The sequence below is a fragment of the Lolium perenne genome, chromosome 3 (genome assembly GCF_019359855.2).
Source record: "Lolium perenne isolate Kyuss_39 chromosome 3, Kyuss_2.0, whole genome shotgun sequence".
NCBI lineage: Eukaryota > Viridiplantae > Streptophyta > Magnoliopsida > Poales > Poaceae > Lolium > Lolium perenne.
In genome coordinates, this window is record NC_067246.2 from 7,952,955 (window position 1) to 7,977,910 (window position 24,956).

At 44.2% G+C, this 24,956-nt stretch overlaps 2 protein-coding genes across 2 annotated transcripts; both read left to right on the forward strand.

Moving 5' to 3' along the window:
• Positions 1 to 3,684: 3,684 nt before the first annotated feature.
• LOC139837466 (uncharacterized protein At2g39795, mitochondrial-like) lies at positions 3,685 to 6,911 on the forward strand. The gene is made up of 3 exons (XM_071826902.1): positions 3,685 to 4,008; positions 5,959 to 6,335; positions 6,447 to 6,911. Exons 1-3 carry the CDS (start codon positions 3,730 to 3,732, stop codon positions 6,640 to 6,642), a joined length of 852 nt encoding a protein of 283 aa, XP_071683003.1. The 5' UTR covers positions 3,685 to 3,729; the 3' UTR covers positions 6,643 to 6,911.
• Positions 6,912 to 7,910: 999 nt separating this feature from the next.
• Positions 7,911 to 11,784, forward strand: LOC127325596 (uncharacterized protein At2g39795, mitochondrial-like). The gene is made up of 3 exons (XM_051352373.2): positions 7,911 to 8,143; positions 11,020 to 11,393; positions 11,580 to 11,784. The coding sequence occupies exons 1-3, from the start codon at positions 7,922 to 7,924 to the stop codon at positions 11,737 to 11,739; spliced, it is 756 nt and encodes a 251-aa protein (XP_051208333.1). The 5' UTR covers positions 7,911 to 7,921; the 3' UTR covers positions 11,740 to 11,784.
• Positions 11,785 to 24,956: the final 13,172 nt, after the last annotated feature.

A 24,956-nucleotide genomic window follows, 5' to 3' on the forward strand; every position in this document is an offset into this window, starting at 1 on the left:
GGATATCAAAATTTTCTACTCCATCGCCTACTTTGGTCATGCGGAGGGTGTGATGGGGTGGGGACGGCGATGAAGCGAGCACGTTCACACTAGAGATGTCGCCTCAAGGTTGCCTAATGATGTGGATATATTGGGAGTACCTTATGGCGGTGTCATTTGATAGCCACACACGAATGACTACGAGGAGACCACAGCCGAGAACTACTAGCCTCGATGGATGCGTGTATGCTCCTTCAAGGCGCGGGAAGGGGCCTCCCATGTCCCATCAAATGAACCATCTTCCGCCCTCACACTACCACCGATTGAAGACCAACCTCCAAGCCCACCCTCCTCGGACGAGCCATGCATTTCGACACCGGTTGCTTGGCTCCACTATCAGCGCCGCACACCTAAAATCTACAAAGTGAAACATGTCCAAATAGATGCTTATCTAGCAGACGCCATTTTCAGGATGGAAGGTGTAGCATAGATGATGTGCATAATACAAGTGCAAGCAAATACATCTCTATTTTTAAGTAGGTCTAAGATATATAGGTATGTGTATTTATTTGCTAGATTCATGATAGAGTACCGACTCCAGTGAGTAGCAAGTGCATATTATTCTTAAATTGCCACTAAGTGGAGTATACTATGACTATGTCTTTTTTAAACTGCCAAGAGTTTGCCTTTTTTAGTTGTCCTTATTATGCAAGCTAACCCTTCAATTTGTCACGTGAAAGAGATCTCACTAGAAAAAAAGAAGTAGGAGAGACGTTTAAATCTTTTTGTCTAGATAAATCGGAAAGGAGTCCATTAAATCGGAAAGGAGGAAGTAGGAGAGACGTTTAATTCCCCAAATATCTGCACCCCTAATTAATCTCCGTATTACTTTCCTACAGACATGCTAGTAGTTGCTTGGGTAGGAGAATAACCGTCAACCTGGATCCCCTATAATTTCGACTCCAAAGTTAATTCCCGATTGTTTTTTGCTCACTTGGTAAATTCTCCTACATTTTAGGCACAAATTAAATTCGACCGATTCGTACCAAATTTTCTAGTGACAATTAATTTTTTTCCTGGTTCACGGGATGTGACCTTAATTAATTTGCCCCTTTGCATCTCCCGCGACCGCGACAGAGGCGGCGCCGGTCGCCAACTAACCACGGCGGCGCGGCCGGCCCCTTCGCCGGCGCAAGCGTGCCTGCGTGCACGCCGCGCGCGGATCCGTCGATCTCGCAAGCCTGCGTCACGCGCGTGGCCGAGGGCGGCTGCCGCTGCACGCCGGCGACGACGGAGGCCATGGAGGGCTTTGGCTGCCGTCGTCCTCCACGCGCACCTCGCGCCACGGGGATCCCTCATTCCCGGCGTCCTCCACTAGGCTGTTCCGCCGCGGCAGTTCTCCGACGTGATGCGTCCAGGCGGTCTCTTCCCACGACCTCGCCGGGAACAAAAGTCCGCCCCCGTGTGGCCGGTGAGGCGCCTCTCCTCTCCTCTTTTCTCTCCCTCCCTCCCTCTCTCTCCATGTGTCTCTTTCTGTATTACCTAGAACGAACCAGTAAATAATTTTGCCGATCTCGATTTGACTGGAGCTGGCCTCTGATTTGGGAATTGCAGTCCGTGTGTGCTAGAAACTCAATATCAGTGCGTAGATAATTTTTAACCTTTTGGTTGTCCATGTATGTGATACGTAAATTTCTAGATTGATGCCTGTTGGTTCAGTTGAAAGAAAATACATTTAGACGGTTTGATATCAGCACACGCATGTATGTGCTGTCCGTGCGTTACCCAGGAGGACTAGTTTCTTCCATAGAGTAGACCAGCACAAGCTCTAGCGGTTAGTTAACTCAAGGAGCCAACCTTGCTGCAAAAATACCAGTATCTTCTTTTTTGGAGTACCTTGTTAAAACCATGGTGCAACCTGGGTGTTGTGCTATGCAAGCACTATACTTGTTTCTGTCCAATTCACCTCTTACTATCACATTTTCTTCCCATCATATTTGTTGTCACTCCGAACTTCAATTTGAGGTTGACAGTGAAGTTGCCGTGAATTTTCTTTCAGACCTGAGCCCACAAGAATCGACACTGCTATGTGGCTTGGTGGATGTACGGCGGCTCCCGACCTTTGTGCTGGAGGATGGGAAGACGAGGCACACGTTCTACATACTGGCCCAGTAGGCCCTCAAGTTCGAGTGCTCGTGTGGCTGTGAGATACGGGTAAGCATGGCGGTGTGGTTTTCCTGAACGTGAAATGATGGTACATCTGCAAGCATATTTGTTCGTTGTCGGTACACTTGTTCGTTGTCAGTACTAGTTTACTCATAGATTAGATCAGTTCAAGATTTGAGGTTAATTAATTGGAAGAAGCAAAGCAACTAAGCATCAATAGTTCAAATGGTTTGATTTCCGAATTTAATGGTCCCTGTGTGCTTTGACTCAAATTACAGCAGTACACTGTTGCTAAGTGTGAGTACTTTGTCAAACTGGAACATTCATTCGGGCGTCCTTGTCGGGCTGTGCTGCGCTGGTTATTGGTCTATGTTTGGAATCGTTGTAATATACTACTCCCTCTGTCTATAAAAGGAAGTCTTAACTTTGCTAAAATTTGAATGTATCTAAACCAACTGAGGACAACGAGGCCAGGCCATGTGGTTTGGTCTGGCTGTCTAGCAGCTTCTTCTATGTGAAAAAATGGTTCATTTGTTGTAATATTCGTGTCGGGTTGGCATCATCGTAATGCTCCAGTCCAGAAGCTATGTGAAAAAATGTGCTTGAGAGGTGTTTTATTAATATTTTCTGATGATGCGTGCTGTGAAAGTCCAGAAAATAGGGGTGGTAGCCGTGGCAAAATTTTGAATTGCTAAGGTAATCTTTTGAGCTCGAGGATTTGTGTAAATTACAAAGTCAAGCAAGTGCACTTGGCAGTTGGGTAAGTAATTACGGTAGGTCATATCGAAAATTCGAACATTTTTGTAGGAAAGCGCTGACAATCCTTTGTAGGCTAATTTTCTCCCAGCCTCCGACTCCACATGATGACACTTGTCTGATTTTTGCCAAAATTTTGATTTCCCTTTGTCGGAGCAAAAAAAGACCCGCCTTTGCTTCCCTGAAGGAAAAAAAAAAAGATCTGTCGGACGCAGATCTCGTAGCAAAAATTGCGTGCTATTGCAGCTAAACCAATCTCGCCGGACACCTTGTAGCAAAAAATGAAAATAAAAATTTCCGGCGTGTGATGAACCAAATCATTGTTGCCCCATTTTTTGTCCTCGTCAGACAAACCTCCGAGGTGGGGAAACGAGCATGTATGTCGTATCAGTAGTAGAAGTTAATTCCATTTGGGGACATATAAAAAAAAGAACACCATTCGGTAAAAGAAAGAAAAATCCTTGTAGCGATCTATAGTTAGTTTGGATAATCCAAAGTCGGTAGTAGGAGGAAAAACGAAAAGAAAAGAAAACGCTACTCAATCAAGTGGGTGAGCTAGAATCGTTTATAGGCGCACACGTATTGATCGATCGTTCCCTGTATTGCTCCCGATCAATCTTGAACGAACACACGTTTATACAGTTTCCTGTATGTATGTACGTATTCTCCTTTTCTACGCCCCGTATTCCTACCGGAAAGATAGTTCGACTCGGACGCAGGTCGTGTCGGGTCCCATATAGGCTCAGCCTTTCTTTTTTGTCTAGACTAGACTAGAGACGCAGCCCTCGAATCGAACTCGCCTAAACCTCGGTCGACCGCCGCCGCGCCATGGCCCTGCACGCCGCCCGCCGCGCCGCCGCTCTCCTCCGCCCCGCAGCCGCGCCGCTCCTCCGGCCCACTCCCGCCCCAGCAGCGCGCTTCTCCTCCAAGGCGGAGTACAAGGCCTTCGTCGCCTGCCTCCGCGACATATCGGCCTCCGCCCAGGCCGACAAGAACCACTCCGGCGGCTCCGTCCGCGACAAGGCCGACTCCGCGCGCGCCGCCACCCACGACGGCGAGATCCTCCGCGTCATCGACAACGTCATACGCTCCCAGCACCGCGGCCTGGTACGTGCACCCCACAATCTGCCCCCTGCTACTCGAGGGACGGACGATTTCTAGGCGAAATTGCGCTAGTATCGGATTGGTCCTTGCCTATAGATTAACCACATGCGAATAATGCGATTCTTCCATCTTGCTAGTATAGATTTCCATTCCTCCTGCACCTGTGACACCAAACAGTGTAGAGTTTTAGCTCCATGTTGTCATCACCATCTTGTCAACACTAATATAAAGAGAAGCAATCTTGACCCAACCTATAAACTAGAACACTGGGCTCAAATTTCATCTTGGTCAAATAATACAAGTGAGACCTGAGAAGCATGCATAGCTGCATTTTTTCTTAAACATTAGTCTTGACTGCATTCACTCCATGCACGCCTTGTTTTTGCTTAGACAAAAGCAAACCTATTAATGTATTGGCATTGTACAGGGTAAACCTTTAGGCACCAGTCCGACATTTAAGATCCTTCATTAACATACAACTTTGCATCATCAAGAGATTCTTTTTTAGCTATTACTGGCAACCACAGAGTGTAACTGGAAAAAGAAATGAATACTATCGAAATATGACTACCTAAAGAACCGCATAGAACAGGGGAGCAACCATGTCTGGAAATAGTAGCTTGCACGTGACCAAAAAAGCTGCATTCAATACATGAACTTCACTATATGCATATCTTCTGCAGTTTTTGAGGGTTAAAGGCAGGCGCTATGCCATTCGATTGATTGGAAAGCAAATATTACGTGGGGATCTCAAAGGAGATTAGATAAAAGAAAAGAGGCCCAAACCGGCAAAACCCCCCGCAAGGGGTAAAAAAGCTCTAGCCTGAACAGGCATAGGCCCACTGCTCAATCTCATCGCGCACAAGGCGCGCCACATCCTCAACTCCCCATTTGTGCGCGTTACATGTATGTAAAGAAAAGAACCGCGAGCGGGATCATCATATACATCACATGGGGAGTTTGGGGTCCCCATGTGATGTATATGATGATCCCGCTCGCGGTTCTTTTCTTTATCTTCGTGACAGCGGCGATGTACTCAAGCCACCATCCATCGAAATCTCTGCCTGCTGTCATGGCCGCCGTGGGTACCGGAAGGTTGAATGAAGCGAGCACTGAGTCCCGGACTCCCACTGTGAAAGAGCACTCATGGCAAAGGTGCTGAGCTTGCGAATTGGGCTGCAGTTTATGTGCTTGTAAAAGCATGGTAAAAGGGGACCACGTATGGGAAGCACGTATATTTAGGAGAACATAACAGTACATCATCACATAATAGCTATAGCGCTGATTTTCATGCTTCACCATAATCATTATAGAATACTCATTTACTAATCAATTTCCGCAGTAATTTCACTGGCCATATCGGGCATGCGACTGTTTTCAGTAATAGCAAGTCCCAGTCTGCTGCTTCCCCACTTTGTGTGGTTTCTGTGTGGTTGCCCTGATGTTGGGACAGAGTGGGTGGGGCTGTGGCGGCTACAGAGATGGCAATGTTGGTGGTGGATTTTGCTGGCCCTTGCGTGTCCACTATTCCCCAGGCTCGGCGTTCAGTGCTGGTGATGTGGGGTGGGAAGCAGCCATAGAAGCGTGGCCACTCTTCCCTTCGTCCAGTGTAGCACTGGTTCTGTGGGATGGGAGGCAGCCATAGAGGCGGATAAATGATGAGACCTGCGGTGGCACTAGGGGAGTTGAGGGGGAAGGGAAGGGATCGAGGAGAAGAGGGACATGAAAACAAAGGGAGAAGAAGGCAGAGTGCTAGTGTTTCGCAAATTTTGGCCTTGTTTTTGAACTGTCATCTTCACGCATCACACAAGTCCTTTTTTCACCTTTTTGCTCTGAATGTGTATGGGAGCAAGGCAACGTAGTGCCTCTGGTTGGAGACTTAATGCCTCAAGCTCCGACCTTTTGTAGTCGTTGTTGTACTCTCTGACTCTACTTTTGCTCATCTTGAAACAGGTTGAGGAGAATTCGAGTGACTTCCCTTTTGAAATCAGCGAAAATGAGGGGCTTACTGAGCTTACTCTTACAAGAAGTTTAAAGGGCGAGACGATTGAGGTCTTGGTTTCCACGCCCAAACTTGACCAGGATGGGAAGGACAATGAGGGTCTGCTGTCATCTTTGAAGGAGAATCAGGAAGATGAAGGCAATGCACCCCCAGAAAAATACAGCCTACCTGTCAGGGTCACTGTCTCCAAGGGTGATGGCTCAGGCCTGGTATTCACCTGCACTGCTAATCCTGATGATATCGTCATTGAGAGCTTGTCCATGAGGCGGAAGTCACTAGGGGCTGACGAAGGCGATGCAGTCACATACGACGAGGGCCCTGATTTCCAGTAAGTAGAGCAGCCGACTAAACCTAGCACCCTTGGACAATTTGATTTCTGTAAAGCCAAAAACTTGGATTAACTGCTTGCTAACTGTTCTTTGGTTGTTGGTGCGTGCAGTGAGCTGGATAAGAACCTGCAGGAGACGTTCCATAAGTATCTGGAGCTGCGCGGTATCACGCCTACGGCCACAAAGCTGTTGCACGAGTACATGATCAGCAAAGACAGGCGCGTCTTGCCGAAGACAGCAAGCAAGGACACGCGGAATAATCTCGTGTTTCTGACGAAGCTGCACAGTTTCCTCAAGAAAGATTGATGCTATCATCCTCTGCATAAGATGAACTCCGAGTATCATCTTGTAGGCTAGCGCGCATGGTGGTACACCTGCTTGCGTGCCTGCTGATTTAACATCCTGTTTTGTAGCTAGGTATTTAGTGGCAGTAAGATGGTAGACATAGAGATTAATAGTTGGAACTACTTTAGGGTGCCTTGCTCACTGTTTGACCTGCTCCTGTTGTGCCTCTGTGCTCACTATGTAAAGATCGCACCGTGTAGGTTACTTCGAAGCTAACCCTTGTGCTTATAGTTATCACTGATGTCTGCTCTTGCTCTTGCTTGTTTAGTTCGCCACGAGAATGACTAAGCCAGACAATGCGCTCAACAATAAAAGCATCTCCAACACACGCAGTTCGGCCCGCTAAATTTTTTATACAAAGCTAATTTTGGCTTTTCTGGGCGTGTGCACAGCTCGAGATTTTCCGAACGCGTAAAAAAGTAGCGCGCGGAAACAATGATTTATCAGACGTGCTAAAATACAGCGCCAGAAACTAGATTGTCCACACATATGACTAAAAATAGGATCAAATATAGTGCTGAAAGTAGATTTTAAATAGAAAACAAGTACGTAATTCAACAGACACATTGCAACAAATTAAACTACGATAAAAACTAATCTAAAAATCGGGGAAATCGAAGTTCGATTTCGACGAGTCTGATGGCTCGGTCAAGACCAAATTGGCCCACTGGTAATCAACGTCGTCGATGGTCTGCGGGCCGGCGTACTGCGCCTCGATCCAGCTCTTGCGCCCGAATGGCGTCCTTCTACGCCTTGTGCTCCGCCTTCTTCGCCGCATAGAAGGCCTGCTCGTCGAGGACGTCTTTTATAGTTTCAAAAATTAGGAACAAAAAATCTACAGGTAGACAATGATGTACCCTACGATTGTGAAAAAAAGCAATACAAAGGACTCAGTGTTTTGGGCTGTGTAAAATTCACAAATCCATGGATCTGAAATTGTTAACAGTACAAATTTTGAAACCTCCAACATTTGTCATTTTTTGTAGCCTCTAATATAACGTATTTCATCCTGAAAATTTGCAAGCGGTAGAGTAGTACATCATTGTGTACATTAATTTTTTTTCCAGATTTATTTGAAACTCTAAATGTTGAATTCGAATTTTGTGAAGAAACACGAGATGTGTAGCTCGGGCCCAATCAGATGATGGAGATACCAACCGACCGACATGTACCCAACGCACCACCATTTTCGACCAAAACCCTGAAGAACCCCTCTCCACCGCCGACGCCGCCTGTCGCCATGGCCCTCCTCGCCGCCGCCCGCCGCGCCGCCACCTCCTCCCTGCCCCTCCTCCGCGCGTCGCGCGGCGCCGCTGCCCTGCTCCGGCCCCTGGCCGCCGCCGCCGCGCGGCCGATGCCCTTCTCATCGGCCGCCGCGGTGAGGCCCAGCTCCGACGACGAGCTCCTCCGCGTCATCAAGTCCGAGATCAAGTTCGCCGACGACTGCGACGACCAGGACCGGGTGCGTTCCGCCGAATCCTCCCCGCATCCCAATCCTACACATTCGTTGCTGTTCCGATCTGTCCCCGGTTTTCATCTCGGTAGCTTCAGTCACATTCTTCCAGAGGGAGCTAATTCGCAGCGATGTCGATTGGGTCTAGCCCGCAGCGGTAGGACTGGAAATGGTCACGTATACGATATTCCCCATCTAAAAGAAACCCGCAGCGATTGGGTCTAGCCCGCAGCGGCAGTTCCCTCTTATGGGTAATTACTTTTTGTGATTCACTATTCAAAAAGAAAGATTTTTTAGGTGATTTAGGAATTTCTTTAGTCCTGTCGTCGTCATGCCCATATTTTCCTGCAGCAATTGTTAGTGTAGTTCCAAGTCTAGAGTTGTCTTTCGTAGTATGATCTGCAGGCTTACCTAGCTATTTTTAGGTTATTCTCTTTATTTCAGTACCTCGCCGTCCATGTTGACTGCAATTCCTATCATGGTCACCATAGATTTCTTTTTCAGGGGCACCAATTTAGGTTATGCTCTAGTATTTGTCTTAGTTCACTGCTGACCGTGTTGATTGCAATTTTTATCACAGTCTCTCTAGATTTCACTTTCAGTGTACATGATACTGAGTTCGAATGAACTACTGTAGTGGTGGGTGATTAGTTTTTGTAATTCACTTCTCTTGCATACAAGAATTACTAGTCGCTGAGTTGCAAGGGTACCGACTCATAGACTAGTCGTGACTTGTGCTAGACTAGTCAATATGTAGTCGAGCTGTAACAACTAAAAAATTTCTAAGTAACTAGTGTACTAACAGTATTAATATTGATGACATGGGGAGTCTAGAGGAACCTGATTCAACAACTAAAAAAATTCTAAGTAACTAGTGTACTAACAGTATTAATATTGATGGCATGGGGAGTCTAGAGGAACCTGATTCTGTGACAATGGCGTCCAGTGAGCACAACAGCGAGGTGAGAGGCGGCATCGTCAGCTGGCGATGAGCTGGTGGCGCAAGGGGAAGGGCAGCCAGAGGAAGGGTTCTGTTTCGAGCTAGAGGGGGTAGGGTTTCACGGGTGCTTCCAAAGGGAACTAATTCACAGAGGTGTCGATTGGGGCTATCCTTCAGCTCTAGGGTTGGAAACGGTCACGTATACGATATTCCCCATCTAAAAATGAGGGACTTTTGTAGTACATACGTAATTTGGGAATCTCGTTACGCTGGTCATAGCTATGTTACAATGCTGCTGCACTTGGTTGTGTAATTCGAAGTTAGGAGTAGTCTGGTAGCACGATCTGAAGATTGTTCTGGCTAATCTAGTTTATGTTCGTTTCTTTTTCAGTTCCTAGCTGTCCATGTTAACTGCAGTTCCTCTTATGGGTAATTACCTTTTGTGATTCACTATTAAAAAGGGAAGATTTTTTAGGTGATTTAGGAATTTCGTTAGTCCTGTCATGCCATGCCGATATCTTTCTGCTGCAATTGGTAGTGTAGTTCCAAGTCTAGAGTTGTCTTTCGTACTATGATCTGCAGGCTTACCTAGCTATTTCAGTTTCTCGCCGTCCATGTTGACTGCAAAATTCCTATCATGGTCACGGTAGATTTCCTTTTCAGGGGTTTACCTCACTACGTTAGGTTATGTTCTATTTGTTTAGTTCAATGCTGACCGTGTTAGTTGCAGTTCTTATCGCTGTCTCGCTAGATTCCACCTTCACTGTGCATGATTCTGAGTTCGTCTGAATTACTATAGTGGTGGGTGATTAGTTTTTGTAATTCAATTGTCTTGCATAAGGATTTGCATCTGCCTTTGCTGCCATGAGAACTCTCTACTTTTGGGTGTCGTGACATCTTATTGTAGTCTTGCTGCTGTAGTATGGCTCTGTTCATAGCCGAGGTGCTGTTATTATTTTGATCCTGCTTAGGTTATATTACAGTATATGTGCTTGGCTGGACTGAATTTTTGCAGTTAAAATGTCGTTTTTCTTGTGACTTCACAGCTTGCATGCTTCTGCACTCTGCTTTTTAAACTGATGTACTGTTAAATTTGCTGCATGGTTTTTATCTCTTTGTATGAGATGATGAGGTGTGCTGGTTGCTTTCCACAACCGTTCCACATTTCCACTCATTTCAGAAGGTTCTATGCTAGTACAGTTTGAGTGATATGTTTGCGTGGAATGTTTTTTACCTTTCACTGTACACCTCGCATGCTAGCCATACCAAACCATCTATGTTCTGCTGTTTAAAATGATGAATTGTTAAACTGCCCCGAATGGTTTTATGTCCTTCTCTGTTATGATAAGGGGTTACTGGTTGCTTTCCTGAACCGGTCAACTCATACACTAAGTCAAGTTTGTGGGGGCAATGAATCGGTGGTCTAGTTACTTCCTGTTCCTTTGAGTTGGGTTCCAACATAAAAGCAAGATTTTACTTATTCTTTAAATCCTGATTGAGAAATCAAGCTGTTTTCGTTAGAGTAGTAGGACAGAAGGTATAGGGTCTAAAGGTGTGTGAAATCAGTAATGTAATCTTCAAGTACTTTCCGAAGGTTGAGTAATTCAATCAACTTGTTCTTTCTTGGCTTCGTATCTATTCCATGAATTAGTATGATTTAGTCTAAATAAGTGGTGCACAATCTTCTATCAGAGGGGGAACATGAGGGTATGAAGGAATTCAAGCAACTTGCTCTGTCTTTGCTTGGTATCTATTCCATGAATTGTCATGATTTAGTCTTAAGTGATGCACACAGAGGGGAAACATGAGGGTTGGAAAATAATTAGTTTCTGGCATGCTTGTCTTGGAGCAAACACTACTATTTTACTTCTGATATTACTATGAGCAACTTTCCTGTTCATCTTATGAGTGTTGTACAGAACCTCATTTTTTCCATGTGAAACAGGTTGAGGAGATCCCAGAGAACTTCCCTTTCAAAATCACCGACAAGAAGGGGCTCAACGAGATCACTCTCACAAGAACTTACCAGGGCGAGAAGATCGAGGTGTTGGTCTACATGCCCAGCCTAGTCACCGGAGACGAGGCGGAGCATGACCAGGACGAGGATGACAAAGAGAAAGACGATGATCAGGAAGATGGCGAGAAGGCCCCGAAGTCCACCATCCCCCTCACAGTAACCGTCTCCAAGAGCGACGGCCCGAGCCTCGAGTTCACCTGCACGGCTTACCCTGACGAGATCCTGATCGACACCCTGTCCGTGAAGCAGCCTGCAGCGAACGATGATGAGGAGCTGATCGCATATGAGGGCCCCGATTTCAAGTAAGAACACAAAACCATGGCTTAGCCATTTTAATTTCCCAGCTAACTACTTGCTCATGCTATAACCAAACTTTTTGAGGTTGTACACTTCTCTGTCTTCACTTTCCTGATTAACCGAACACACTACTGATTGATTAAGAATTGCTTTGCTGATGCCGTGTACCCCACTTGGTCTGTCTTGTGCAGCGACCTCGACGAGAACCTTCAGAGGGCGTTCCACAAGTACCTGGAGCTGCGTGGAATCTCGCCCTTGACCACTAACTTCCTGCACGAGTACATGATCAACAAGGACAGCCGGGAGTACCTCTTCTGGCTGAACAAGCTCAAGGACTTCGTCAAGCAGTAGAGAGATAGTTAGAACTACTGTCCCCTAGCATAAGATGAGCCGATGAATGTGCTTTCTGTTTTGAGACCTCTGAACTATGTTCTGGAGAGTATACGTGCACCAATGTGTGCACATCTCAATTTATCATAGCCTGATGTTAGAATTTAGAGGTTCGTAGATGATACTTTGTTGAGTAGAATGCTATTTCTGAATAAATAATTATTCTCTATGAGATATTTGTGCACCATATTGTTTGCTTTTCTATTTTTCTAGTCTGTGCTTTAGCTTACTCTTTTTCAGCATGTACTTGAAATATATTTGTGGTATTATCACGATGGCATGGCAACGTGCGAATGTGTGCATGGCATTGAGGTGGACTATTCTCATACCTTTTGTCCAACATGTTTGTGGGATCTACTTGACCTATTATGGTGTTCGTTTGACCTGGTTCCGCTGATCACTGTGATCGATTTTATACAGGAGATTGTAAAAGTAAATGCTGTAGATTAAGCTCCCAACTGCAAAGTATGATACTGTTATCCGAGTACTGCCAAATAAGTAAAGTCATAAATGTAGTTTACTCTTTTTCGCATCTATAGAAAAGTTCATCTAGTAGTCTCATGGTATCTGTTTGACTTGTATTTGCAAATCACCGTGATCATTGTTACACAAGAGATTGTAAAAATAAACATAAACGATCGAGCACACCAACTGCAAACCGAGTCTTTCTGAGTATGATAACGGTAATAGATTACTGCAGCAAATGTAGTTTGCTTATTTACCTAACTCGACCAAGTCATTCCTTTTGCAGAAAATCAAAGCAACACTCTTAAAAAAGGGCGAGCAATTGATATTAGTACATTACGGAAGAGTTAGCATTGAATGTGCTCACCCGGGAAAGCAACTATCCGACAACGACATGAGCCTAGTCTATATCGATTCGGCAATCTATTGTCAATTCAAAAGAGATGAAATCAAACATCCCTCTAACTTCAATAAATCAAAGCAAAAAATGTTACGCATATAGGTTAAGTAACATGATACTCGCTCCATATAACAAGGATGTTAAGACGGGCTTTACCTGTGACTACTATTTTTCATAATAATATAAGTACAAACTAGAAGAATTAAATATTCTATAAATACTTTTCCAGACAATGATTTACTGACGAAACATCCTCCACTATTTGTGATAATGATATCGAGATACTAGTCAAGGAAACACTGGTAACTTGGTGCATAGTCGTACGTACGTGGCTGCTATGCTGCTGAGGTCAGCGAACGGGTGTGTGGAGGTGGCGGCGACCAGGCCGACAATGTCGACGACGACGTCGTAGGGAAGCGCGAGCAGGGCCGTCCCCCTCCTCTGCTTCGCCGGCGCCGGCGTGCTCGCCATAGCTCGGTGTGGACGGCTCGAAGATTGCCTCCAAGATCGAGATCGAGATAGGTATAGCCTACTCGGTATGGACGGCTCTGCTGGCTCTTTGTTGGTAACTAATTAACCTAGCTAGAACGGATGCGATCGAGCATTCCTTCATGGAGTCCGGCTACACGACGTGAAAGGAAACTCGCGTGTATACTATATATATGGTGGCCCTGTGAGTCTGTGACGTGTACGCGCTGGCCTTCGACTTGTCACCGTGGCAGTTGCTTTGGTGGACAAACTCATACACTGTGGCTACAGGTGCTAGCTGAACCTATCCGCAAAATCGACCCAAAGCAGTTTGCTTTGCTTTCTCCTGCGCTCTTCTCCAGCGTGTGCTCGGTCTACACCAAAGATATGTATGATCATCAATATATCAAGTTGATCGAAACTTGAAACATACGCGTAATATTTTGCCTGGCTTGGCGATATTTTACATGATGCAATGTCCTAGTCAGAAGTAATCTTTTCTGTACTACTGAATTAAAATCAAGTACTGTAAACTTGGCTCTACGATTTTAGAAATTTATGCCTGAAGAAAATGCATACTCCCTCCGGTAAACTGGAACCACGATACTTATTATATATCCGAGGGAGTAGTAAAAATAGGTGTCGATATTCTTTGATTTCTGTGGAGTTCCGTGATGCAATAACATAACAAGGACGTGGCTAGCCAGCATCCGGCCTTTCCGGATGCTGGTTTGCTCCACCGAGCATCCGTTTAGTAGCCGCCCGATCAAACCATCGCACTTGACTCAAAATCATCCGTGCACTGCTAGCGCGGCTCCCATCCCCATCGAGATTCCCTACCGCCGGCACAACTCCCTACCACCTCAGGGTGGGCATTCGGTTTTAACCGAAATTTCGGTTCGGTTTTTGCGGTTTTTGAACAAATTCGGTTTCCAAAAATGGTAACCGAAATTGGCATGAAAATTTAGGAAACCGAAGATTCGGTTAACCGATAAATTCGGTTCGGTTTTCGGTTAAAATCGAATGAACCTACTCACTTGAACAAATAGTAGGCATCACCGAAGAAAGCAAATAGTGATTGACATATCGACACAAAAAGCATCAACTGCGCAAGAAATCGACAAATGAGCACCAATCGTGGAGGGATGCTATTTGGTAGGCTGCGACGCTCGTGGTACAGGTGCATCACTCGTGAGCGATTAAAAGGGGTAGCTAAGACTTCGAGCGATGTGTTCTATTATGCAGGCTTCACGCTATATTCAGAAAAAGCTAGTACATCAAAGATCAAAGTCATACATTGAATGAACAATTTTTGGAACATCAAACGCAATTGGGCTTCTATGGAATGATCGGTTATGCACAAATTGATGGTAGGTTACTCAATTCGGTCTATTCGGTCTTGTTCGGTTGGTGGGGCTTGATGGCGTGTAACTCACACGTTCGTTGGGAACCACAAGAGGAAGGTATGATGCGCACAGCAGCAAGTTTTCCCTCAGAAAGAAACCAAGGTTTATCGAACCAGGAGGAGCCAAGAAGCACGTTGAAGGTTGATGGCAGCGGGATGTAGTGCGGCGCAACACCAGAGATTCCGGCGCCAACGTGGAACCTGCACAACACAACCAAAGTACTTTGCCCCAACGAAACAGTGAGGTTGTCAATCTCACCGGCTTGCTGTAACAAAGGATTACCCGGCTTGTGTGGACGATGAGTGTTTGCAGAAAACAGGCAAGAACAAGTATTGCAGCAGATTTGTATTTCAGTATAAAAGAATGGACCGGGGTCCACAGTTCACTAGAGGTGTCTCTCCCATAAGATAAAAGCATGTTGGGTGAACAAATTACAGTCGGGCAATTGACAAATAGAGAGGGCATAACAATGCACATACATGTCATGATAAATATAGTGAGATTTAATTGGGCATTACGACAAAGTACATAGACCGCTATCCAGCATGCATCTATGCCTAAAAAGTCCACCTTCAGGTTATCGTCCGAACCCCTTCCAGTATTATGTTGCAAAACAACAGACAATTGCATTAAGTATGGTGCGTAATGTAATCAATAACTACATCCTCGGACATAGCATCAATGTTTTATCCCTAGTGGCAACAGCACATCCATAACCTTAGGGGTTTCTGTCACTCTCCCAGATTCACGGAGACATGAACCCACTATCGAGCATAAATACTCCCTCTTGGAGTTAATAGCGAAAACTTGGCCAGAGCCTCTACTAATAATGGAGAGCATGCAAGATCTTAAACAACACATAGGTAATAACTTGATAATTAACATAACATAGTATTCTCTATCCATCGGATCCCGACAAACACAACATATAGCATTACAGATAGATGATCTTGATCATGTTAGACAGCTCACAAGATCCAACAATGAAGCACAATGAGGAGAAGACAACCATCTAGCTACTGCTATGGACCCATAGTCCAGGGGTGAACTACTCACTCATCACTCCGGAGGCGACCATGGCGGTGAAGAGTCCTCCGGGAGATTAATCCCCTCTCCGGCAGGGTGCCGGAGGAGATCTCCAAAATCCCCCGAGATGGGATTGGCGGCGGCGACGTCTCAGTAAGGTTTTCCGTATCGTGGCTCTCGGTACTGGGGGTTTCGCGACGGAGGCTATTTGTAGGCGGAAGGGCAGGTAAAGAGGCGGCACGAGGGGCCCACACCATAGGTCGGCGCGGCCAGGGCCTGGGCCGCGCCGCCCTGGTGTGTCGCCACCTCGTGTCCCCACTTCGACTCTCCTTCGGTCTTCTGGAAGCTTCGTGGCAAAATAGGACCCTGGGCGTTGATTTCGTCCAATTCCGAGAATATTTCGTTACTAGGATTTCTGAAACCAAAAACAGCGTAAAACAAAGAATCGGCTCTTCGGCATCTTGTTAATAGGTTAGTTCCAGAAAATGCACGAATATGACATAAAGTGTGCATAAAACATGTAGATATCATCAATAATGTGGCATGGAACATAAGAAATTATCGATACGTCGGAGACGTATCAGCATCCCCAAGCTTAGTTCTGCTCGTCCCGAGCAGGTAAAACGATAACAAAGATAATTTCTGGAGTGACATGCCATCATAACCTTGATCATACTATTGTAAACATATGTAATGAATGCAGCGATCAAAACAATGGTAATGACATGAGTAAACAAGTGAATCATAAAGCAAAGACTTTTCATGAATAGTACTTCAAGACAAGCATCAATAAGTCTTGCATAAGAGTTAACTCATAAAGCAATAAATCAAAGTAAAGGTATTGAAGCAACACAAAGGAAGATTAAGTTTCAGCGGTTGCTTTCAACTTATAACATGTGTATCTCATGGATAATTGTCAACATAGAGTAATATAACAAGTGCAATATGCAAGTATGTAGGAATCAATGCACAGTTCACACAAGTGTTTGCTTCTTGAGGTGGAGAGAGATAGGTGAACTGACTCAACATAAAAGTAAAAAGAATGGTCCTTCAAAGAGGAAAGCATCGATTGCTATATTTGTGCTAGAGCTTTTATTTTGAAAACATGAAACAATTTTGTCAACGGTAGTAATAAAGCATATGAGTTATGTAAATTATATCTTACAAGTTGCAAGCCTCATGCATAGTATACTAATAGTGCCCGCACCTTGTCCTAATTAGCTTGGACTACCGGATCATCGCAATACACATGTTTTAACCAAGTGTCACAATGGGGTACCTCCATGCCGCCTGTACAAAGGTCTAAGGAGAAAGCTCGCATTTTGGATTTCTCGCTTTTGATTATTCTCAACTTAGACATCCATACCGGGACAACATGGACAACAGATAATGGACTCCTCTTTAATGCATAAGCATGTGGCAACAATTATTATTCTCATATGAGATTGAGGATATATGTCCAAAACTAAAACTTCCACCATGAATCATGGCTTTAGTTAGCGGCCCAATGTTCTTCTCTAACAATATGCATGCTCCAACCATTAAGGTGGTAGATCTCTCTTACTTCAGACAAGACGGACATGCATAGCAACTCACATGATATTCAACAAAGGGTAGTTGATGGCGTCCCCAGAAAACATGGTTATCGCACAACAAGCAACTTAATAAGAGATAAAGTGCATAAGTACATATTCAATACCACAATAGTTTTTAGGCTATTTGTCCCATGAGCTATATATTGCAAAGGTGAATGATGGAATTTTAAAGGTAGCACTCAAGCAATTTACTTTGGAATGGCGGAGAAATACCATGTAGTAGGTAGGTATGGTGGACACAAATGGCATAGTGGTTGGCTCAAGGATTTTGGATGCATGAGAAGTATTCCCTCTCGATACAAGGTTTAGGCTAGCAAGGTTATTTGAAACAAACACAAGGATGAACGGTGCAGCAAAACTCACATAAAAGACATATTGTAAACATTATAAGACTCTACACCGTCTTCCTTGTTGTTCAAAACTCAATACTAGATATTATCTAGACTTTAGAGAAACCAAATATGCAAACCAAATTAGCAAGCTCGATGTGTTTCTTCATTAATGGGTGCAAAGTATATGATGCAAGAGCTTAAACATGAGCACAAAAATTGCCAAGTATCAAATTATCCAAGACATTTTAGAATTACTACATGTAGCATTTTCCAATTCCAACCATATAACAATTTAACGAAGAAGAAACTTCGCCATGAATACTATGAGTAAAGCCTAAGGACATACTTGTCCATATGCTACAGCGGAGCGTGTCTCTCTCCCATACAGTGAATGCTAGGATCTATTTATTCAAACAAAAACAAAAACAAAAACAAACCGACGCTCCAAGCAAAGCACATAACATGTGACGGAATAAAAATATAGTTTCAGGGGAGGAACCTGATAATGTTGTCGATGAAGAAGGGGATGCCTTGGGCATCCCCAAGCTTAGACGCTTGAGTCTTCTTAGAATATGCAGGGGTGAACCAGCGGGGCATCCCCAAGCTTAGAGCTTTCACTCTCCTTGATCATATTGTATCATACTCCTCTCTTGATCCTTGAAAACTTCCTCCACACCAAACTCGAAACAACTCATTAGAGGGTTAGTGGACAATAAAAAATTAACATGTTCAGAGGTGACACAATCATTCTTAACACTTCTGGACATTGCATAAAGCTACTGGACATTAATGGATCAAAGAAATTCATCCAACATAGCAAAAGAGGCAATGCGAAATAAAAGGCAGAATCTGTCAAAACAGAACAGTCCGTAAAGATGGATTTTATTGAGGCACCAGACTTGCTCAAATGAAAATGCCCAAATTGAATGAAAGTTGCGTACATATCTGAGGATCACTCACGTAAATTGGCTTAATTTTCTGAGTTACCTACAGAGAATTAGACCCAGATTCGTGACAGCAAAGAAATCTGTTTCTGCGCAGTAATCCAAATCTAGTGTTCACTTTACTATCAAAGACTTTACTTGGCACAACAAAACATAAAACTAAGATAAGGAGAGGTTGCTACAGTAGTAAACAACTTCCAAGACTCAAATATAAAACAAAAATACTGTAGTAAAAACATGGATTGTCTCCCATAAGCACTTTTTTTTAACGCCTTTCAGCTAGGCGCAGAAAGTGTATATCAAGTAACATCAAGAGACGAAGCATCAACATCGTAATTTGTTCTAATAATAGAATCATAAGGTAACTTCATTCTCTTTCTAGGGAAGTGTTCCATACCTTTCTTGAGAGGAAATTAATATTACCTTCCTTCATATCAATAGTAGCACCAACGGTTCGAAGAAAAGGTCTTCCCAATATAATGGGGCAAGAGGCATTGCATTCAATATCCAAGACAACAAAATCAACGGGGACAAGGTTATTGTTAACCATAATATGAACATTATCAACTCTCCCCAAAGGTTTCTTTTTAGCATTATCTGCGAGATTAACATCCAAATAACAATTTTTCAATGGTGGCAAGTCAAGCATATCATAGACTTTCTTAGGCATAACAGAAATACTTGCACCAAGATCACATAAAGCATTACAATCAAAATCATTGACCCTCATTTTAATGATGGGCTCCCAACCATCCTCTAGCTTTCTAGGAATAGAAGTTTCAAGTTTTAGTTTCTCTTCTCTAGCTTTTATGAGAGCATTTGTAATATGTTTTGTGAAAGCCAAGTTTACAGCGCTAGCATTGGGACTCTTAGCAAGTTTTTGTAAGAACTTTATAACTTCAGAGATGTGGCAATCATCAAAATCTAAATCATTACAATCTAAAGCAATGGGATTATCGTCCCCAAGGTTGGAAAAAATTTCAGCAGTTTTATCACAGGCAATTTTAGCTGTTTTAGCAATTTCAGGTAATTTTGCGCGCTTTGCACTAGGAGTAGAAACATTGCCAACACCAATTATTTTACCATTAATAGTAGGAGGTGCAGCAACATGTGAATCATTAGCATTGCTAGTGGTGGTAATAGTCCAAACTTTAGCTACATTTTTCTCTTTAGCTAGTTTTTCATTTTCTTCTCTATCCCACCTAGCACGCAGTTCAGCCATTAATCTTATATTCTCATTAATTCTAACTTGGATGGCATTTGCTGTAGTAACAATTTTATTTTCAATATCCCTATTAGGCATAACTTTCGATTTCAAAAGATCAACATCAGAGGCAAGACTATCAACCTTAGAAGCAAGAATATCAATTTTATTGAGCTTTTCCTCAACAGATTTGTTAAAGGCAGTTTGTGTACTAATAAATTCTTTAAGCATAGCTTCAAGTCCAGGGGGTGTGTTCCTATTATTGTTGTAAGAATTCCCATAAGAATTAGCATAACCGTTACCATTATTATAAGGATATGGCTTATAGTTTTTACTAGAATTGTTCCGATAAGCATTGTTGTTGAAATTATTATTTTTAATGAAGTTTACATCAACATGTTCTTCTTGGGCAACCAATGAAGCTAACGGAACATTATTAGGATCAACATTAGTCCTATCATTCACAAGCATAGACATAATAGCATCAATCTTATCATTCAAGGAAGAGGATTCTTCAACAGAATTTACCTTCTTACCTTGTGGAGCTCTTTCCGTGTGCCATTCAGAGTAATTAATCATCATATTATCAAGAAGCTTTGTTGCTTCACCAAGAGTGATGGACATAAATGTACCTCCAGCAGCTGAATCCAATAAATTCCGCGAAGAAAAATTTAGTCCTGCATAGAAGGTTTGGATGATCATCCAAGTAGTCAGTCCATGGGTTGGGCAATTTTTAACCAAAGATTTCATTCTTTCCCAAGCTTGAGCAACATGTTCATTATCCAGTTGTTTAAAATTCATTATGCTACTCCTCAAAGATATAATTTTAGCAGGGGGATAATATCTACCAATAAAAGCATCCTTGCATTTAGTACAGGAATCAATACTATTCTTAGGCAGAGATAGCAACCAATCTTTAGCTCTTCCTCTTAATGAGAAAGGAAACAATTTCAATTTAATAATATCACCATCTACATCCTTATACTTTTGCATTTCACACAATTCAACAAAATTATTGAGATGGGCAGCAGCATCATTAGAACTAACACCAGAAAATTGCTCTCGCATAACAAGATTCAGTAAAGCAGGTTTAATTTCAAAGAATTCCGCTGTAGTAGCAGGTGGAGCAATAGGTGTGCATAGGAAATCATTATTATTTGTGGTTGTGAAGTCACACAACTTAGTATTTTCAGGAGTGGCCATTTTAGCAGTAGTAAATAAAGCAAACTAGATAAAATAAATGCAAGTAACTAATTTTTTTGTATTTTTGATATAGTATGCAAGACAATAAATAGAGTAAAACTAGCAACTAATTTTTTTGTGTTTTGATATAATGCAGCAAACAAAGTAGTAAATAAAATAAAGCAAGACAAAAACAAAGTAAAGAGATTGGGAAGTGGAGATTCCCCTTGCAGCGTGTCTTGATCTCCCCGGCAACGGCGCCAGAAAAAAGAGCTTGATGGCGTGTAACTCACACGTTCGTTGGGAACCCCAAGAGGAAGGTATGATGCGCACAGCAGCAAGTTTTCCCTCAGAAAGAAACCAAGGTTTATCGAACCAGGAGGAGCCAAGAAGCACGTTGAAGGTTGATGGCAGCGGGATGTAGTGCGGCGCAACACCAGAGATTCCGGCGCCAACGTGGAACCTGCACAACACAACCAAAGTACTTTGCCCCAACGAAACAGTGAGGTTGTCAATCTCACCGGCTTGCTGTAACAAAGGATTAACCGTATTGTGTGGAAGATGATTGTTTGCAGAAAACAGTAAAGAACAAGTATTGCAGCAGATTTGTATTTCAGTATAAAAGAATGGACCGGGGTCCACAGTTCACTAGAGGTGTCTCTCCCATAAGATAAAAGCATGTTGGGTGAACAAATTACAGTCGGGCAATTGACAAATAGAGAGGGCATAACAATGCACATACATGTCATGATAAATATAGTGAGATTTAATTGGGCATTACGACAAAGTACATAGACCGCTATCCAGCATGCATCTATGCCTAAAAAGTCCACCTTCAGGTTATCGTCCGAACCCCTTCCAGTATTAAGTTGCAAAACAACAGACAATTGCATTAAGTATGGTGCGTAATGTAATCAATAACTACATCCTCGGACATAGCATCAATGTTTTATCCCTAGTGGCAACAGCACATCCATAACCTTAGGGGTTTCTGTCACTCCCCCAGATTCACGGAGACATGAACCCACTATCGAGCATAAATACTCCCTCTTGGAGTTAATAGCGAAAACTTGGCCAGAGCCTCTACTAATAACGGAGAGCATGCAAGATCTTAAACAACACATAGGTAATAACTTGATAATTAACATAACATAGTATTCTCTATCCATCGGATCCCGACAAACACAACATATAGCATTACAGATAGATGATCTTGATCATGTTAGGCAGCTCACAAGATCCAACAATGAAGCACAATGAGGAGAAGACAACCATCTAGCTACTGCTATGGACCCATAGTCCAGGGGTGAACTACTCACTCATCACTCCGGAGGCGACCATGGCGGTGAAGAGTCCTCCGGGAGATGAATCCCCTCTCCGGCAGGGTGCCGGAGGAGATCTCCAGAATCCCCGAGATGGGATTGGCGGCGGCGGCGTCTCAGTAAGGTTTTCCGTATCGTGGCTCTCGGTACTGGGGGTTTCGCGACGGAGGCTATTTGTAGGCGGAAGGGCAGGTAAAGAGGCGGCACGAGGGGGCCCACACCATAGGTCGGCGCGGCCAGGGCCTGGGCCGCGCCGCCCTGGTGTGTCGCCACCTCGTGGCCCCACTTCGACTCTCCTTCGGTCTTCTGGAAGTGGCAAAATAGGACCCTGGGCGTTGATTTCGTCCAATTCCGAGAATATTTCATTACTAGGATTTCTGAAACCAAAAACAGCAGAAAACAACAACTGGCTCTTCGGCATCTTGTTAATAGGTTAGTTCCAGAAAATGCACGAATATGACATAAAGTGTGCATAAAACATGTAGATATCATCAATAATGTGGCATGGAACATAAGAAATTATCGATACGTCAGAGACGTATCAGGGCTAAAAACTGAATTCTACCAAATTTGATTCGGTTAGTATAAATGGAAACCGAAAAAATAGCGGTTAATGGAAAAAACCGAGATTTCGGTTAGTTCGGTTTCGGCTTCAGTTCGGTTCGGTTTTCGGTTCGGTTTTCGGTAGAACCACCCGTGCGGCTTTCCTTCCCAAATCACCAACTGACCGCAAGTCCCCGCAGGTTGCCTCCACCGCTGGTCAAGTCGCCTTCGGTCGCTGTCCAGGTTGCGAGTGTCCGCAGGTCCCACCGCCACAAGCCTAGACACGAGTGATCCCCCTGCTCCCCTGATGTCTACGCACGCTTCTATTCCTGTAGACAGTGTTGGGCCTCCAAGAGCAGAGGTTTGTAGAACAGCAGCAAGTTTCCCTTAAGTGAATCACCCAAGGTTTATCGAACTCAGGGAGGTAGAGGACAAAGATATCCCTCTCAAGCAACCCTGCAATCACGATACAAGAAGTCTCTTGTGTCCCCAACACACGCAATACACTTGTCAGATGTATAGGTGCACTAGTTCGGCGAAGAGATAGTGAGATGCAAGTGATATGGATGAATATGAGTGGTAATAGCAATCTGAAATAAATATGGCAAGCAAGTAAACATGTAGCAGAACTTGTTGGAAACGATGCCAGAAAATAGCTTGCTGGCGTGGGAGGCAATTCTCTGTGGTGTAACTTTTCTATTCGGAAACAAGGCCTAGGGATCATACTTTCACTAGTGGACACTCTCAACATTGATCACATAACTGAATAAACAAATACTACTTTCTCTACACTCTCTTGTTGGATGACAAACACCATTCATTGTGTAGGGCTACAAGAGCTCCCTCAAGCCGGAGTTAACAAGCTCCACAACATCGGTGTTCATATTTAAGTAACCTTAGAGTGCATAATAGACCATTGCAATTATACCGAGTACTAACATAGCATGCACACTGTCACCGTCAGGCTATGAAAGGGGGAACAGATCGCATCATTACTATCATAGTAATAGTTAACTTCATAATCTACAAGAGATTACAATCATAACCTATGCCAAGTACTACATGATGCACACACTGTCAACATTACATCATGGAGGAGGAATAGAATACTTTAATAACATCACTAGAGTAGCACATAGATGATATTCAACTAGATCACAAAGCTCATGATCACATAAAGATCATATGGGAGAGAGAGATGAACCACATAGCTACCGGTACAGCCCTTAGCCTCGAGGGAGAACTACTCCCTCCTCATCATAGGAGACATCAGCGGTGATGAAGATGGCGGTGGTGTCGATGGAGATGCCTTCCGGGGGCACTTCCCCGTCCCGGCGGCGTGCCGGAACAGAGACTTCTCTCCCCCGAATCTTGGCTTCGCGATGGCGGCGGCTGCGTAACTTTTCTCGTCCCGTGGCTTATTGGTGTCGAAGTTTTAGGTCACGACGACTTATATAGGCGAAGAAACGGAGTCGGAAGGGGTCTGGGGGTCCCACACACCAGGGGGGCGCGCCCCCCCTCTGGCCGCGCCACCATACTGTGTGGGGGCCCTGGGCCTCCCCTCTGGTCCCTCTTCGGTGTTCTGGAAGCTTCGTGGAAATATAAGATCGTGGGCCTTGATTTCGTCCAATTTCGAGAATATTTCCTTACTAGGATTTCTGAAACAAAAAACAGCAGAAAACAGGAACTGGCACTTCGGCATCTCGTTAATAGGTTAGTTCCGGAAAACACATCAAAACGATATAAAGTGTGAACAAAACATGTAGGTAATGTCATAAAACTAGCATGGAACATAAGAAATTATAGATACGTTGGAGACGTATCATCCCCTCCGCCGTCGGCTGGGCCGGAACCTTCCCCAGGTTTGCGTGTTGCCAGCGTCCTATGTTGTTGGCCTCCCGTGCTACTTCCCTCGCACGGGCCTTTGCCTCCTTCTCTTTGCCGTCGCCGCCTCCTCGGCTACCTCCTCTGCCTCCAGCTGTCCCCACCTTGCATCTTCATCTTCTTCCTTCTCCTCTTCCTCATCCTGGCTGTCGTGGCCAACAACATCCTCCTCCTCATCCTGCCCGTCGTCCTCGACGGCATCCCCTCCTCCTCATCGTCGTCCGTCAGCGGGGAGCTCTAGAGCTGCTCGGTGTGCCAGCTCTATCCCACCAATGCTGCCATCACGACCCTCGCTATCTGTGTCCGATGGCAACGATAGGTTGCTCATGGCTTGAGATGAATGACAGTCGGTTGGAGATCCTTAGCGCAGACGCAGGGGTCTTATTGAGCGGGGACTAATGACGGCG

What these genes read in the sequence shown, in the direction of transcription:
- LOC139837466 (XM_071826902.1), top strand. Translation starts at nt 3,730, where the DNA reads ATGGCCCTGCACGCCGCCCGCCGCGCCGCCGCTCTCCTCCGCCCCGCA. An exon ending in GCTCCCAGCACCGCGGCCTG is followed by an intron (nt 4,009 to 5,958) that starts GTACGTGCACCC and finishes ATCTTGAAACAG; the next exon opens with GTTGAGGAGAATTCGAGTGA. An exon ending in GACGAGGGCCCTGATTTCCA is followed by an intron (nt 6,336 to 6,446) that starts GTAAGTAGAGCA and finishes TGGTGCGTGCAG; the next exon opens with TGAGCTGGATAAGAACCTGC.
- LOC127325596 (XM_051352373.2), top strand. Translation starts at nt 7,922, where the DNA reads ATGGCCCTCCTCGCCGCCGCCCGCCGCGCCGCCACCTCCTCCCTGCCC. An exon ending in ACTGCGACGACCAGGACCGG is followed by an intron (nt 8,144 to 11,019) that starts GTGCGTTCCGCC and finishes CATGTGAAACAG; the next exon opens with GTTGAGGAGATCCCAGAGAA. An exon ending in TATGAGGGCCCCGATTTCAA is followed by an intron (nt 11,394 to 11,579) that starts GTAAGAACACAA and finishes TGTCTTGTGCAG; the next exon opens with CGACCTCGACGAGAACCTTC.